General features: G+C 60.2%; 1 protein-coding gene across 1 annotated transcript; it reads right to left on the reverse strand.

The window, feature by feature from the left end:
- Nucleotides 1–14,660: 14,660 nt before the first annotated feature.
- LOC100286288 (transcriptional regulatory protein algP) lies at nucleotides 14,661–15,441 on the reverse strand. Its single transcript, NM_001367231.1, has one exon. It carries the CDS (start codon nucleotides 15,336–15,338, stop codon nucleotides 14,922–14,924), a length of 417 nt encoding a protein of 138 aa, NP_001354160.1. The 5' UTR covers nucleotides 15,339–15,441; the 3' UTR covers nucleotides 14,661–14,921.
- Nucleotides 15,442–17,052: the final 1,611 nt, after the last annotated feature.

Raw genomic sequence — 17,052 nt, forward strand, 5'->3', positions numbered from 1 at the left:
TCGCTCGGATAAGCGATTCTGCTACCGACGAAAAAGTCCAGATACTCGAAACAAGAGGAAAGGAAACACAACTTTATAACATGACAATAAGATGTTTAGGCCTTAGCGGCCGTAAAAAACATACGCATATATCGGGGACCATAATTAGGGGTACCCTCAAGACTCCTAATTCTCAGCTGGTAACCCCCATCAGCACAAAGCTGCAAAGGCCTGATGGGTGCGACTAAGTCAGGGATCGGTCCATTCGAGGGACTCGATCACGCCTCACCCGAGCCTAGCCTCGGGCAAGGGCAGCCGACCCCGGAGGATCTCCGTCTCGCCCGAGGCCCCCCTCCAGCGACGAACATACTTCCGGCTCGCCCGAGGCCCAGTCTTCGCCAAGAAGCAACCCTGGCCAAAACGCCACGCCAACCGACCAAATCGCAGGGGCATTTAATGCAAAGGTGGCCTGACACCTTTATCCTGACGCACGTCCTCCAGTCGACAGAGCCGAAGTGACCGCAGTCACTTCGCCGCTCCACTGACCGGCCTGACAGAAGGACAGCGCCGCCTGCGCCGCTCCGACTATTGTGCCACTCGACAGAGTAAGGCTGACAGGCAGTCAGGCCCAGCCTCAGGCACCATAGGAAACTCCGCTTCGCCCGACCCAGGGCTCGGACTCGGGCTCAGCCCCGGAAGACGGTGAACTCCGCTCCGCCCGACCCAGGGCTCGGACTCGGGCTCAGCCCCGGAAGACGACGAACTCCGCTCCGCCCGACCCAGGGCTCGGACTCGGGCTCAGCCCTAGAAGACGGCGAACTCCGCTCTGCCCGACCCAAGGCTCGGACTCGGGCTCAGCCCCGGAAGACGGCGAACTCCGCTCCGCCCGACCCAGGGCTCGGACTCGGGCTCAGCCCCGGAAGACGGCGAACTCCGCTCCGCCCGACCCAGGGCTCGGACTCAGGCTCAGCCCCGGAAGACGACGAACTCCGCTCCGCCCGACCCAGGGCTCGGACTCGGGCTCAGCCCCGGAAGACGACGAACTCCGCTTCGCCCGACCCCAGGGCTCGGACTCAGCCCTGGCCTCCGCCGACGGTCTCCGCCTCGCCCGACCCAGGGGCTCGGACTCGACCTTGGCCTCGGAAGATAGACTCGACCTCGACCTCGGAGGAGCCTCCACATCGCCCAACCTAGGGCACGGACCGACCACGTCAATAGGAGGCGCCATCATTACCCTACCCCAAGCTGACTCGGGCTACGGGGAACGAGACCAGCGTCCCATCTGGCTCGCTCCGCCAGACAAGTAATGATGGTGCCCCGCACGCTCTATGACGACGGCGGCTCCCAGCCCCCTTACGGAAGCAAGAGGATGTCGGCAAGGACACGACAGCCCCGACAGCTGTCCTTCCGCCAGGCTCCAGCGCTCCTCTGACGACCACGATACCACACGAACCGGGTGCCAAAACCTCTCCGGCTGCCACGATGGCATGTACTTAGGGCGCTAGCTCTCCTCCGCTAGACACGTTAGCACTCTGCTACACCCCCCATTGTACACATGGATCCTCTCCTTATGCCTATAAAAGGAAGGACCAGGGCCCTCTTACAGAGGGTTGGCCGCGCGGGGAAGAGGATGGGACAGGCGCTCGCGTGAGGCCGCTCGCTCCCCTCCCGCGTGGACGCTTGTAACCCTCTACTGCAAGCGCACCCGACCCGGGCGCGGGACAAACACGAAGGCCGCGGGATTCCCACCTATATCTCTCTCTCGCTCCGGCTGTCTTTTTCCCCCCTTCGCGCTCTGTCTCGCGCCGACCCATCTGGGCTGGGGCACGCGACGACATCTTCACTCGTCGGCCCAGGGACCCCCCGGTCTCGAAACGCCGACAGTTGGCGCGCCAGGTAGGGGCCTGCTGCGTGTTGACGAACAGCTACCCGTCAAGCTCCAGATGGGCAGTCTCCAGCAACCTTTCTAGCCCAGGACGGTGCTCCGTTTCGGGAGTCTTGAGTTCATGTCCCTCGACGGCAGCTACGACATGATACTCCTTCCCCCGCCGTGCGACAGCGACAATGGCGGCCGATAGCCCGCCCGCCGCCGGCGGAATCAACGACGTCCTCCCCGCGTGGTGGAAGAACAACATTCGAGCTCACCCCGCCCTCTCCCCCGCCGACGGAGGAGGAGGCGGGGCAACCAAGGCCAAGCAGGAGGCGACACCTCGTCAGCTGTCGAGCGAGTCGACGGCACCGGCACCCCAACGGGGGGCACGTCGGGCATCGACCTCGCGTTTGACACGAAGACGAGCGCCGTCTCCCCGCAACACGCCAATCCCAAGCAAACGGACGACGCCAGCACGCTCGCGAAAGGCTTGTTGGGCGTCACCCTCGTACCTGAGACGACGGTGCAGTCAGTCCCTGACGTGACTTCGTCACCGCCCGTCGACCAAGAGGTACCCACCGATTCCCATCTCACGCCCTTTGGATTCAGCCTCGACCCGCCAAGCGACTTCGCTTTGGCGGACGCTCTCGTAGAGGCGAGTCCAAACCCTCTGGGGTTTCGTATGCGGTCACCCTGGGACCGGCTGACGGATGTCTCGACCTACGGGCCCTCGGGGTCCGAGGAAGATGACGTGCCCGACTTCTGTTGGGATTTCTCCGGACTTGGTAACCCCAGTGCCATGCGGGACTTCATGACCGCATGCGACTACTGCCTTTCCGACTGTTCTGATGGTAGCCGCAGCCTCGGCGACGAGGACTGCGGCCCAAGTCGTGAATGTTTCCACGTCGATCTAGGGGGTCCCTCTAAAGGCAACCATCTTGGTGTGCCGGAGAACGGTGATCTCCCTAGGCCTGTGCCTCATGTTGACATCCTACGGGAGCTAGCTGTGGTCCCCGTTCAGGCGGGGGGTCATGACCCACAGCTCGAGCAAATCCGCGGGGGTGCAGGCCAGGCTCGACGAGGGAGCAGGAACGCTTGAGCCGATCCGCCGGGACATCGGGCAGGAATGGGCGGGCCAACCTCCGGCCGGAGAAGTGCGCCATCTACCCCAGGGTATCCATCACCGCATCGCCGACGATGTCAGGGTAAGGCCGCCACCCGCTTCCAGTGGAGTCGGCCAGAACCTGGCTGCAGCAGCAATGCTTCTCCGCGCGATGCCGGAGCCATCAACAAACGAGGGCGATGAAGCTTTTCCAAGGCGTCTCGAGCCCGCCTCCGCTCGCGAGCCCGGGCCTTCTCCGCGTCCTTCTTTTTCTTCTTCTCCTCCGCGGCAACCCGCCGCGCTGCTCGGTCCGCCGCATCCTGCGGGACCCGTGGCAGGGAAGACTTGTGCCACCCTACCTCCTGGAGACGGATGGAAATCCCGACCGTAAAAACCAGGGGTAATCCGACGCAAGAAGAAAGAAAGAGTGGACACTCACCAGAGTCACGCACCCTTGGTCAGGGCGCATCAAAGGCTGGGAGAAGGCGCTGGGGTCCGGCTTCCCCAACGCAACGGACACCCGCCCGTGGAGGACGTCGAAGGGAAGAGGATCAGAGGACATCTGCGAGCCCTCCAAGTCAGCCTCCGGTGTCATCTCCCAAAGCGGCAGCTGTCGCTCCGCCAAGGGAAGCACCCTCCGGCGGTGGATGGCGGCAATCACTCCCGCAGCGGTGAGTCCCCCCTCCCGCAACGCCTCCAAGGCCTTGAGAAGGGGTTCGAGGTTCTTCTGTCTTTCGTGCGGGGTCCCGTGGCGCCAAGCATCGACGGCGGTGGTGACTACTCGCTGAGAGAACGGCGGGAGCAACTCGCCGTCATTCCGGAGGTAGAACCACCGGCGCTGCCACCCCTTGTTCGAGGACGCGAGGATGGCAGGAATATACAGCGACGCCCGCGACTGCCTCAGCAGGAGGGTGCAGCCGCCGGCCCGCACTGCTGCGCGGACCTTCCTCTCCCCCGTCGGCGAAGCAAAGAGCTCCGCGAAAAAGAGATGGGTCCACAAATCCCAATGGGGGGCGATCCCCAAGTACCCCTCACACACCGCTACGAAGATGGCGGCCTGCGAGATGGAGTTGGGGCTGAGGTTGTGCAACTCCACCCCGTAGTGGTGCAGGATCGCCCGCATGAAGCGGCTCGCCGGCACGCCAAATCCCCGCTCGTGGAAGGAGACGAAGCTCACGATGTACCCCGGCGGTGGGGACGGAGCGGCTCCGCCCACGGGGGGAATCCATTCCGGCCGCTGCTCGTCGGTGAGAGGGCGAAGTAAACCCTCGCCAAGATCCTCCAGATCACTCGCCGTCACCGTGGAAAAAGGCCATGGGTCGCGCGGCGAGATGATGGTCACCCGGTCAGCCATCACCAAGCGGAAGGGGTGGCGGCGCAAGGGACAGGGAGGGCGGTTTCCTCTTCTCTGGCTAAGTCTCTCGGGTTGCGAAAACCTAAGAGGGAGGCAGGAAGCGGAGCAAAGAACCGTCGCCAGACCCTCTCCCGAGTATATAAAGACCAAGGCGAGACCGGTTCAAACGTTCCGCCCGGACCGGACGCGGGATTCGAAAACGCAAAGCGAAACAGCCGTTCCCCGAACGGCTCGCGCACGCGCAACGGCCGCCCCTCGAACCTCTCGCCCCGTCGCATTAACTCCGCGGCGGGACAGGCGGCGCCTCTGGCAGGAGAAGCGGGCGACGCTTCGCCTTCGCCATAATGACCGCGTCAAAAAAGGTACGCCGCGTCGTTCGATTTCGTATCCTTTTCCTTTTTTCCTCTTTCTCTCTCTTGCAACAGGGACCGGGAAAGGGGGATACCCCGAAAAGGATCCTTCCCCGTGAAGGAACCAGGCTCCGAGCCTCCCTACTGATCAGAGGTTCGAAGGCTGGCCCCCCGGAAGGGTTCGACAGCCGTCTTAGATCGCGTGGGCCCTACACCCACTACTGGTCAGAGGTTCGAAGGCCGGCCCCTCGGAAGGGTTCCACGTCCGCCTCAGGCTACTCGGGCTCCGCGCCCATTACTGATCAGGGGTTCGAAGGCTGGCCCCCGAAGGGTTCACAGCCGCCTCAGACGCCGAGCGAGGGATGGCCATGGGTACGTTCGATACATAACCAAGGCTCGGGCTGCGCTCCCGAGGTACCCTAGGACATTTACGAGACCAGCGGGAACGATCTTGTAACGGAATCCCATCGGAGGGAGGCATCGAGCCCTCGGACCCCGTCGCCAGGGGACCGGGTCCGGCAGATCACCCGCAGGTACTTTTGGACGTGCCTCCGGGCCCCTAGCCGACCCCTAACGAACGGGGCACGGACGTCCACTCGGATTACCCGCTTGCAGCTCACCGGAGACACCATGTTCGGCGCCCATCGAGGGCAACATGGCGCTTTCCCCCTCCTCCTTGCGGAAAGGCGACGCAGGGGCGTATGTAAAAAAGCCGAGTCTGTCCCTGATCGCCCTCTCGCCCTGTGCAGAGGCTCGGGGGCTGCTCTCGCAAACCCGGCTCCGGCCGAACCGTTGACAGCGTCAACATACCAGCCCAAGAACTTGGGACCCGACCGTACACCCGGGCTACGGCCAGCTCGCATGAGGGAACGACCAGACCAGCCGAAGCATTATGCGAGGCATTAAGACCTCGAAGGAGTGAAACCACTCCTCCGAGGCCTCGGGGGCTACACCCGGCGGGTGCGCTCGCGCGCACCCACCGGAACAAAACGCAACCGAGAAAGGCTGGTCCCCTTGCAAAAAAGTGCGACGAAAGCCTCCAAGCGAGTGCTAACACTCCCTTCGAGGCTCGGGGGCTACTGTCGGGGACCATAATTAGGGGTACCCTCAAGGCTCCTAATTCTCAGCTGGTAACCCCCATCAGCACAAAACTGCAAAGGCCTGATGGGTGCGATTAAGTCAGGGATCAGTCCATTCGAGGGTCTCGATCACGCCTCGCCCGAGCCTAGCCTCGGACAAGGGCAGCCGACCCCGGAGGATTTCCATCTCGCCCGAGGCCCCCCTCCAGCGGTGAACATATTTCCGGCTCGCCCGAGGCCATGTCTTCGCCAAGAAGCAACCCCGACCAAATCGCCGCACCGACCGACCAAATCGCAGGAGCATTTAATGCAAAGGTGGCCTGACACCTTTATCCTGACGCGCGCCCCCCAGCCGACAGAGCCGAAGTGACCGTCGTCACTTCACCGCTCCACTGACCGGCCTGACAGAAGGACAGCGCCGCCTGCGCCACTCCGTATGCGGTGCCACTTGACAGAGTAAGACTGACAGGCAGTCAGGCCCTGCCGAAGGTGCCATAGGAAGCTCCGCTCCGCACGACCCAGGGCTCGGACTCGGGCTAGGTCCCGGAAGACGGCGAACTCCGCTCCGCCCGACCCAGGGCTCGGACTCGGGCTAGGTCCCGGAAGACGGCGAACTCCGCTCCGCCTGACCCAGGGCTCGGACTCGGGCTAGGTCCCGGAAGACGGCGAACTCCGCTCCGCCCGACCCAGGGCTCGGACTCAGACTAAGTCCCGGAAGACGGCGAACTCCGCTCCGCCCGACCCAGGGCTCGGACTCGGGCTAAGTCCCGGAAGACGGCGAACTCCGCTCCGCCCGACCCCAGGGCTCGGATTCCGCCCTGGCCTCAGCCGGCGGCCTCCGCCTCGCCCGACCCAGGGGCTCGGACTCGACCTCGGCCACGGAAGACAGACTCGACCTCGGCTTCGGAGGAGCAACCACATCGCCCAACCTAGGACGCAGACCAGCCACGTCAACAGGAGGCGCCATCATCACCTTACCCCGAGCTGACTCGGATCGCAGGGAACAAGACCGGCGTCCCATCTGGCTCGCTCCGCTAGATAGGCAATGATGGCGCCCTGCATACTCTGTGACGACGGCGGCTCTCAGCCCCCTTACGGAAGCAAGAGGACGTCAGCAAGGACTCAACCACTCCGACAGTTGTCCCTCCGCCAGGCTCCATCGCTCCTCCGACGGCCACGACATCACACCAGCTGGGTGCCAAAATCTCTCCGGCTGCCACAACGGCATGTACTTAGGGTGCTAGCTCTCCTCCGCTAGACACGTAGCACTCCGCTACACCCCCCATTGTACACCTGGATCCTCTCCTTACGCCTATAAAAGGAAGGACCAGGGCCCTCTTAGAGAGGGTTGGCCGCGCGGGGACGAGGACGAGACAGGCGCTCGCTTGAAGCCGCTCGCTCCCTCTCCCGCGTGGACGCTTGTAACCCCCTACTAAAAGCGCACCCGACCTGGGCGCGGGACGAACACGAAGGCCGCGGGATTCCCACCTCTCTCACGCCGATCTCCGGCCGCCGCGCTCTCCCCCCTTCGCGCTCGCCCTCGCGCTCGACCCATCTGGGCTGGGGCACGCGGCGACATTCACTCGTCGGCTCAGGGACCCCCCGGTCTCGGAACGCCGACAGGAAGCAAGAGGACGTCAGCAAGGACACGACAGCCCCGACAGCTATCCTTCGACGGCCACGACACCACACGAACCGGGTGCCAAAACCTCTCCGGCTGCCACGATGGCATGTACTTAGGACGCTAGCTCTCCTCCGCTAGACACGTTAGCACTCTGCTACACCCCCCATTGTACACCTGGATCCTCTCCTTACGCCTATAAAAGGAAGGACCAGGGCACTCTCTACACCCACCTCTCTCTCTCTCGCTCCGGCTGCCTTTTTCCCCCCTTCGCGCTCTGTCTCGCGCCGACCCATCTAGGCTGGGGCACGCGGCGACATCTTCACTCGTCGGCCCAGGGACCCCTCGGTCTCGAAACGCCGACAGCATACTACAGACAAATTGTTCCTGCAGGTTCAGACATCGGCAGAGGGAGCATCAGCACCCTCGGCGTCGTTTCCACCTTCGACGGAATCTGGCCCGGCCTCAGACGGCGACACGGGCGGAAGGATCTCCACCTCGAAGGAGGACGCCAGCACCGCGCTTGGGCCCTCACAGCCAGGGTCTCCGCCAGGGTCCCGACTCGAGCGGACACCTCGGCTGGCCGCTCCGTAGCCTAAGCCAGTTGTCCCCCGAGGACCTTAGCCCGGCTCTCGGCCTCGGCAGCGTGACTCCGGGATTGGTCCCGCTTGCGGACGAACTGGCCAAGCTCCAGTCACCGCTGCTGCACCTCCTTGGCCTAGGAAGCCACCTGCTCCTGGGCCAACGAAGCCTCTATTCGAGCCGACACCGCCTCTGTCCACGCTGACACCGCTACCTCCGGCTTTAGCTCATCGCAGAGCGGTCGAAGGTTCTAAAACCGAGCAAGAGAGGCTTTAAACGGCAAGGCCGACCAGGTCGAGGGACTCCTACGCCTCCGGGATATGGATACCTCACTTGTCACCTTCCGGGCAAAGCAACTCATGCTCGGTTAAGCGGTTCCGCTAGCCGACAGGCGAGTCCCAGTGCTCGAATGAGGAACAAACACGGCTTCACGCTCAAATGCCCAGATGTTCAGGCCTCGACAGCCACAATGAACGAACACCCATACTCAGGGTACCATTACAAATGGGACTCCGGTTCCACTCCCGCGGGTATGAACAACCTCCACACCAGAGGGCCTGCGGGATAACAAACTCTAGGTGGCTCGCCGGTGACCACTGCACCAGCAGCGCGATAACGACCTCCGTCTCAGGTGGCTAGACAGCAACAGCGATGGCCTCAGGGCAATCGCTACCGCTGGAAGGCCCTTGTTCACGTCCCCTCACGGGGGACGAGAACCAGCCATTAAAGCCAAAGAGCCGGAGACCCCGAGCGCAGGTGGCACTGACGGTCTCGTCGGCGGAGGCAACCGCTTCGGTAGAGGCAGCCTCACCTATGGCGACCACCACCTCAGCACCGACGACAGCAACCACCTGCCCACCAACACCGCACCAACGAGCGGTGGTCGCCCCAAAGCGCACCGGCAGGTCCTCACTCCCGTTCTCGCCACAAGAACGAGAACAGGACCGTCCTAGAACACGAGTACCGCCCTCGCGGCGTACGACGTGTTGTGCGACCCTCCGGTGCAGCCGACGGCGTAGGGAAGACCTGGACGTGGCCGGCCCGCGCGTGGCACGACCGTCGCCCGGGTGGAGGATGGACAACTGCACCCTGGCTAGGCAGCAGCAGTTCGCCTTCCCCTGCATGGCTGGAGGACGCCTCCTTCGCAGAGCTGGAGGATGCCCTTCTCCCCCGAATGCCGGAGGAAGAAGCGGGTCGCCAGCCCAAGCGGAGGCAGGCCCCAACTCGGTGCGCCCTCCTCCCCAGCCCGGATGATGAACACCCTTGAAGTTGAGGGTGGGGCGGAGGCCACAGCCCGGCTTGCTTTTCCCCACCAAGAGGCCTACGGTCATCATCCTGGGTGACCGCCGGCGGGGGACTGCAGCCGGGCTGCATGATGAAAATCCTTGAAGTCGAGCGATGGCTGAAGGGCGCCAACCCCCGCGAGGTCGCGCTCCTCCAACAACAGCAAGAGGAGGGCAACGCGGGTGCTCCCCATCTGGAGGCTCGGAAGGTGGAAGGGCTCAATGCATGAGGGGAGTGCGAAGGCATGGCCACTGCCCAGGGATCGATCCCTTTTTAAAGGCGGCTCTCCCCACTCGCATCCTCAAGCGTCACGGGCAAAGTCGTCACCGACGTGCTCCAGGGTCCTCCCCCTACGACATGGGGGTTGGGTCCCACACGTCATGCAAGCTGACCCGAAACGGAAGAAGCCAAACCGCCGCACGCGGAGCATGTAACCGTCCCGCTGTTATAAGCACACCTCCATCCTCGCAGAAACCAGCGGTCGAAAGGGCAACCGCCATGCAAGTGGTGTGCAACCGCACCACGGTTGCGCACCCTTTCGGCTTCGTCGCATTCGGCATGGAGGCCCAGGCCCACACGTCATGTAACCGGCGCGCCGGTTATTACGTGCAAGAAACCGCACCGCCACTTGCGCCAATGTTGTGGCTTCTCGACTGCGGAACCAGTGCCGCGACTCGAGGCAGCCCTGCACGTGACCCAACAATGCCAATTGGTGCAACGATCATAGGTCAGTCAGCCGCGGGAGGAGGCGTGACGGTCGATATGGCCAAAAGTGGACCGACAATAATTGCGGCAACCAACGAGTGGAAGCAGCGGTCAAATCGCCTGCAGGCTCGCGCCCCATCCTGAAGTGGCAGGAGGGCCCTCTCCCACGGCATGAAGACGACGCGCCCGTGTTCCGTTCCTCGAACGACTCGCGCACGTGGCCGCCCTGCGAACCGCCCGTCTCGTCGCATCAACTCCTCGGCAAGGCAAGCGACACCTTTGGCAGGCGACGCGGACGTCATTTCACCTCCGCCATGATGACCGCGTCAAAAAAGGTGCGCCACACTATTTAAATTCATATTCTTTTCCTCTTCCCCTTTCTCTCTCTTGCTACAGGGACCGGGAAAGGGGATATTTCGAAAGGGATCCTTCTCAGCAAAGGAAGCGGGCCCCGAGCCCTCCTACTGATCAGGGGTTCGAAGGCTGGCCCCTCGGAAGGGTTCGACAGCCGCCAGAGCACTCGGGCTCCAAGCCCATTACTGATCAGGGGTTCGAAGGCTGGCCCCTCGGAAGGGTTCGACAGCCGCCCCAGAGCACGCAGAGTGAGGGATGACTCTAGGTACGTCCGTTACATGGCCGAGGCTCGGGCTACGCTCCCGAGGTACCCTAGGACATTTCCGAGACCAGCAGGAGCGATTTTGTAACGGAATCCCACCAGAGGGAGGCATCGAGCCCTCGGACCCTATTGAATGTGTCCGTGTCCGACAAATCACCTGCAGGTACTTTTGGAGCGCGCCTCTGGGCCACTAGCCGACCCTTATCGAACGGGGCACGGGCGTCCACTCGGATCACCCATTAGCAACTCACTGGAAACACCATGTTCGGCGCCCTACGAGGGCAACATGGTGCTTTCCCCCCTTCCTCCTTGCGGAAAGGCGACGAAGGGGCGTATAATAAAAGTCGAGACAGTCCTTGATCGTCCTCTCGCTCCGTGCAGAGGCTCGGGGGCTGCTCTCGCAACCCGGCTACGGCCAAACTGTTGACAGCGTCAACAAACCAGCTCAGAAACTCGAAACCTGACCATATGCACCCGGGCTACGGCCAGGCCGCATGAGGGAACAACCGGGCCGGCCGAGGCATCACGAAAAGCATTAATACCTCAGAGGAGTCAAACCACTCCTCCGAGGCCTCAGGGGCTACACCCGGCGGGTGCGCTCGCGCGCACCCACCGGAACAAAATATAACCGAGAAGGGCCGGTCCCCTCACCAAAAATGCGGCGAAGCCTCCAAGCGAGTACAACACTCCCTTCGAGGCTCGGGGGAACTGTCGGGTACCATAATTAGGGGTACCCCCAACACTCCTAAACACGGCTGGTAACCACCCTCAGCACAAACCACAAAGACTGATGGGCACGGTTCAGGTCAAGGCCTCGTCTACCAAGGGACGCAATCTCGCCTCGCCCGAGCCCGGCCTCGGGCAGGAACAGTAGTCCCGGACGAATTCATGCCTCGCTCGAGGGCCTCCTCAGGCGGTGGGCGCACCCTCGACTCGCCCGAAGCCCAACTCGGGCAGGCTTCATTGTGAAGCAACCTTGGCCAAATCGCCTCACCAACCGACTGTATCGCATGCACATTTAATGCGGGGATCGCCTGACACCTTATCCTGACACGCGTGCCTCAGTCGGCAAGGTCGAAGTGACCGCAGTCACTTCGCCCTTTCACTGACCGACCTGACAGGAAAACAGCGTTGCTCGTCCCGCTCCGACTGTTGTGCCACCCACCGGGGTGAGACTGACAACAACCGAGTTTAGCCTCGGGCGCAACAGGAAGCTCTGCCTCGCCTGACCTTAGGCCTCGACCTCGGAAGGAGGTCTCCGCCTCGCCCGACCCCAGGGCTCAGCGCCTCAGCCTCAGCCTCGGCCTCGGCCTCGGGAGGAATCACGTCCTCGCCCGACCCCGGCCTCGGCCTCAGGAGAAGTCTCCGCCTCGCCCGACCTTGGGCTCGGACCGACCGCACCACAGGAGATACATCATTACCCTACCCTAGCTAGCTCAGGCTACAAGGGAACAAGACCGGCGTCCCATCTGGCTCGCCTCGGTAACAGGTAATGATGGTTCCCCGCGTGCATCCATGACGTCGGTGGTTCTCAGCCCCCTACGGAAGCAAGGAGACGTCAGCAGGATCCCAGCAGCATCGATAGCTGTGCTTCTACAGGGTTCAAGCACTTCTCCGACGGCCACGTTATCGCGTACACAGGGCTCAAGCACTTCTCCGACAGTCACGTTGGCATGTACACAGGGCTCAGACACTCCTCTGCCAGACACGTTAGCGCATAGCTACACCTCCCATTGTACATCTAGACCCTCTCCTTGCATCTATAAAAGGGAGGTCCAGGGCCTTCATGCGGGGGGTCGCGCGGGGGGACGAGCTAACGAACAGGCTCACTCTCTCTCTCGCGCGCGACGCTTGTAACCCCTACTACGAGCACACCCCTGGTGCGAGATAATACAAGCCGCATTCCCCCTTGTGTTCCATCTTGCGCCAACTTATCTAGGCAGGGGCACGCAGCGATAAATTCACTGGTCGGCTCGGTTGAGGGACCCCCGGGTCCGATACGCCGACAACGCTCTCTGACTAGCGGGTCATAGGGACTGAGGATCATTTCATCGACAGGGATATATGGGTGTAAGAAAATGAACGGGAATGAGAAAATTAAGCGGAAACTCATAATTTAATACAAACGGACATAATATTGATGGCTAACTAATGATTGACTTGTGAGGCAACAACATGAAACAAATAGATACAAAGGGACAACAATCCATTGTTATTTGTTCGCTTGTGGTGTACATATAGCTATGATGGGTGTTGTTTGAGCCTTTAGGCCACCAAAGAATATGAAGTTTTAGCTAATGCACTGATGCATATTGGGTTGACCCAGTATTTCTCTAATACGAAATACATAAGGGTTCAATTTGGATAAAAACGGGCCGAAAAAAATGGATGCGATAGACTCACTCCCGTCTTATTTCCGGATTTTTTCCGCAAATTCGAAAGCGGACTAGAAAATGGTATGGGTCAGGACATGAGTTTTCAACCCTAGTGGAGTAGAATGGTGCGATGGCTAGGACACATCTTGACATGATAGGAGGCGCTTCGGGTAGGAGACGTACCGATTAGGATGAATAGATGAACGTGGCATAGCGCGTATGAAGGATTTGAGAGGAAGAAGAAAGGGGGGACGAGCGACATACGTACAGCAGCCACAGCCGAAAAAGGCATTCTTTTGGTCTGCTCCCCACAAATAAAGAGGAGCCAGAGAGAGAAGAGGCCGGTGTGTGGGGTGCGGCTATATATCTTCTTCTTTACAGCTCCAAAGTCCTAATGCCGTGTGGTTTAGCGAAGGCGCTGACGGGAGATGGAGACGGATGGGGCTCCTGCGCGAGTGCGCGACAGGTAGGTAGCAAGCTTTCCTCACGAGAAACGGAATCCCTCCCTCCTGGCACGCCGCCTGGACCCGGTTAGCGGAATCGCTCGTGTAGCCGCAGCAGCAGTTGTCGATTGGAGTCATTGGACAATGGCTAGCTATAAAAAGGCTAACACATCATCACATAGTAACCCTCCCAAAGCTGACTGCAAAAGATGGCATCCTCCATCTATGGCAATTAAACAAACACGTAGCAGCAGCTTTTATATACTATACTCCTAGTAGTATATCTATCTCTATCTACGAAAACGTACCAGCAGCGACCACTGCTCCGCTCCGAGTCCGAGCACGTAAATTTCACGCGAAAAAGGCGAAACCGCCTACTTTCCCTCAAGAGTCAAGATCTACTACTAGTTGCCACTACCTCACTCCCTCCATGTGCCTACGAGGCTACGAGGCACCGGCGCGTCACCGGATCGCCTTCGGGTTTCCTTGCATATCAAACTGATTAGTGATTACCCTGACCCCAGTGGCACCGCTGCAACCAACCGCGCCGCCAGCGGACCCGTCCTTTTGCATGTACTACTACTAGTACTGTACTCTGCCGGCCCGACCCGGCCCGTGCAGCGGCCGCCGCGCGCGGAAGCAGCCGTGCGTAGCGTCCGCAGGGCGCAGCAGGCAAACGACACCGCCCGGCGCCCGCAACAAGGTGCAGGTGCAGCTGAGGTGCACAGCGGGCCGTGTACGCGGCGGGCGCAAGGCATGGGGTGGGCGGGGCCCGGACTGACAGGCACGTGCTCCCAGCCCCCACCGCCCACTGCGCCCTCGACACCTCGCCATCGGCATCAGCGGCCACCGTTCCCCGCACCCCGTGGCGATTGCTGCCAGCCTGCCACTGCCTGCAAACTCCCAGCTGGCCTCCGTCAAACGAGTCCTATACTATACTCTACCGCGCCGAAGAATATAGGGAGCGAGGGAGGGTGCGTATAATAATTGCCTCCAGACTCCAGATCCAGAGCACAGCTCTTGCGGCTGTGGCCCAGATCCACAACCTAGCTCGATCTACACGCACGCGCTCGTGAATCCTATGCATCGACACTGGATCGTGAGTGTCCTCATCCCAAGTGTGTGCTCCAAGCTCAAGATCGCACTACATCCGCAAGCTACACTAACAGTATTCAACACTAACCTGCTCAGGCTACTCTACTGTACGAGCACTCCTCAAGATCAGATCCGATCCGATCCAACAAACCAGCTAACAAAATAAAATGCAGCAGTAACCGCGGAAGATGAAGAAGACGCTGAAGGAAAATCAACAGGGTATTATACAGATGGAGGAACGGAAGCCACAACACCACCGGGCCCACCCAACCAGCCAGCCAGCCAAACCAATCTGTCCAAGCCACGATCCTACACTGTAGTAACACGAACAGATATGCCAGTCCTACTGAATCGAATGCCGAATGGAATATGGATGAAAGGGAAGAACAACAAAAAAAAAGGAATCAACGGCTCAGCACGGATAGCGATAAATTACAGCAGGGGACGGCGCAGATCTCCCGCTCTCTCAGTAGAAGGCGGCGGCGGCGGCGGCCACGGCTGCGGCGGCGGCGAACCACTTGGCGGAGGGGGAGGCGCCGGCGACGGCGGCGCTGGGGGCTGGGGGAGCCTCCGCGGAGGGCGTCGGAGCGGGGCCCTCCGTGGGCATCGGCGGGGAGCTCACGTCGGGAGTGGGAGCCTCGGCCGTGGGCGCCGGGGTGGGGGCCTCGGGCGCCGGGGCCGGGGCCTTGGGGGCGGGCGCGGGCGCCGGAGGAGGCATGGTCGGGGGCGGCACGGGCGGAGACACCGGCGCGGGGGTCGGCGGCGGCGTCGCCGGCGGGGGGGACGCCTTGGGAGCCGGCGTCGGGGTGGCGGTCGGGGCCTGCGCCGCCGCCGCGGCGAAGAGCATGGCCATGGCCACGGCTGCGAGCTGGAAGCGCGCCATTGGAGCAGAGAGAGAGAGAAGGCTGGCTTGAGCTTGTTGTGGGAGCGAGGGCCGAGGGGCGCTTCTGCTGCTGGGCTGGTGCGTGCGTGCGTACTGTGATGGTGCCGAGACAGTAGAGGCGTGGATCTTATAAAGGGGTACAAGACGAAGCGACGGTGCGTAATTACTAGTCCTACCAGGGGTTTGGTTGCTAGTTTAGTTTCCTTGAAGACCAGCCGTTGGATCGGTACGTGACGGCGATGCTAGTACATTCTGGCTAAAATCGTGTTGCGAGTATGGCTACATCTGTAACCGATTTGGCTACATCCGCATCTTTTTCGTTAAATGACAAATCGACGTGGTCGGGTTTTTCGGCAACGCGAACAGATTCCTCCTTTTGATACGCATACGCAATACGTACTACCTGCCCGTCCCAATTAACATTCGATTTAGCTCTTGTTTTTATATCTGTATTTGAATGAATGGTGATAAATCGATTAATTATTTAAAATAAATTTTAACTTAGGATAGATGTAATATTAAACTCTGCAACGGACCTATGAATCCGTGATAACTACTACTCACATATAGTGAATTTTCCCCAAATTTAGGCCTCGTCAAATAGAGTCCCATTTAGCGTTTTTTTTTCGTAATTCCTTTTCCAATTTCAGTGCGAGCTAATTGGAACTTCTCGATACAGTATTGCCAGCCATTGAGGATATGTCCCTATATATATTGTGTACAAATTATATTATAGTATTAATAAAAAAAATAAGGGAAATTTGGATCCATACCATTAAAAGATCACCACTTTAGATCCATACCATTACTATCTCACTTACATGTGGATCCACATGAGTCAATGACATGTGGGGTCCATGGTATAATATCTAAAGTTTGGATCTTTTAATGGTATAGATCCAATTGTTCCAAAAAAAATAAACATCTCTATCTCTCTGTCAAGTCTTTGTTACAGATTGAGTGGACATTTGGTGGCCACACGGTTCTTTACTGATATTTATGGCTACGAGAACGTGTTTTCTTGAGTATATAGCATAGCAGCTGGGGTGTTTTCGTGACTTGGTCCATAAGACAAATCCAGTGGTTTCCAGCCTAACCAGATCCTTTCCAAAGCTAAAGCTACGTACAATCCTACCTGCAGAATAGTCAACTCGATCGGACGTGAGGTAACTCTAGTGACTTGTCGCCTAACCAAACCCTTCCAAAAACCCCGAGTCTGGAGTTTCACTGCTTGGTGCCGCGTTCATGGAACGGCCGATCATGCAGTCCACGGCGGTTCCGGTGGCCGTCGTGGGCATCAGACTGGGCTGGGCTGTGCCCAGGTTGGAAGATTCCGGCCAGCAGTGGCTGGCGACACCGACGTACCAACCAGCAAGGCCCCACGCCCCCTCCCCTCCCGAGCGCGCGCGGACGGCGTCGGGTTCGCAACGTGACGGCCACAACAAACTCACTTGAGGAAGGACAGGTAGCCGGTAGCCCGTGTCCTCCGTCCCCATTGTTAGGATGAAGTGCGCGTCGTACAGCCTACAGTTTGCGGGCGATGATGAGAGGGCAGGACAATCACGAACCAAAAAAAAAAGATCTTTGGGAACAGCGACGTGTCGGCTTGCGCTGTGCCAACTGGTATTGCAGTAAGGATGTTTTTTTCTTTGAAGTGCATTTTTATCGTTAGTTGGTACATAGGCTGGAAGACATTCCATTTGGAGGCCGGTGG

The sequence above is a fragment of the Zea mays genome, chromosome 7 (genome assembly GCF_902167145.1).
Source record: "Zea mays cultivar B73 chromosome 7, Zm-B73-REFERENCE-NAM-5.0, whole genome shotgun sequence".
Taxonomy (NCBI): domain Eukaryota; kingdom Viridiplantae; phylum Streptophyta; class Magnoliopsida; order Poales; family Poaceae; genus Zea; species Zea mays.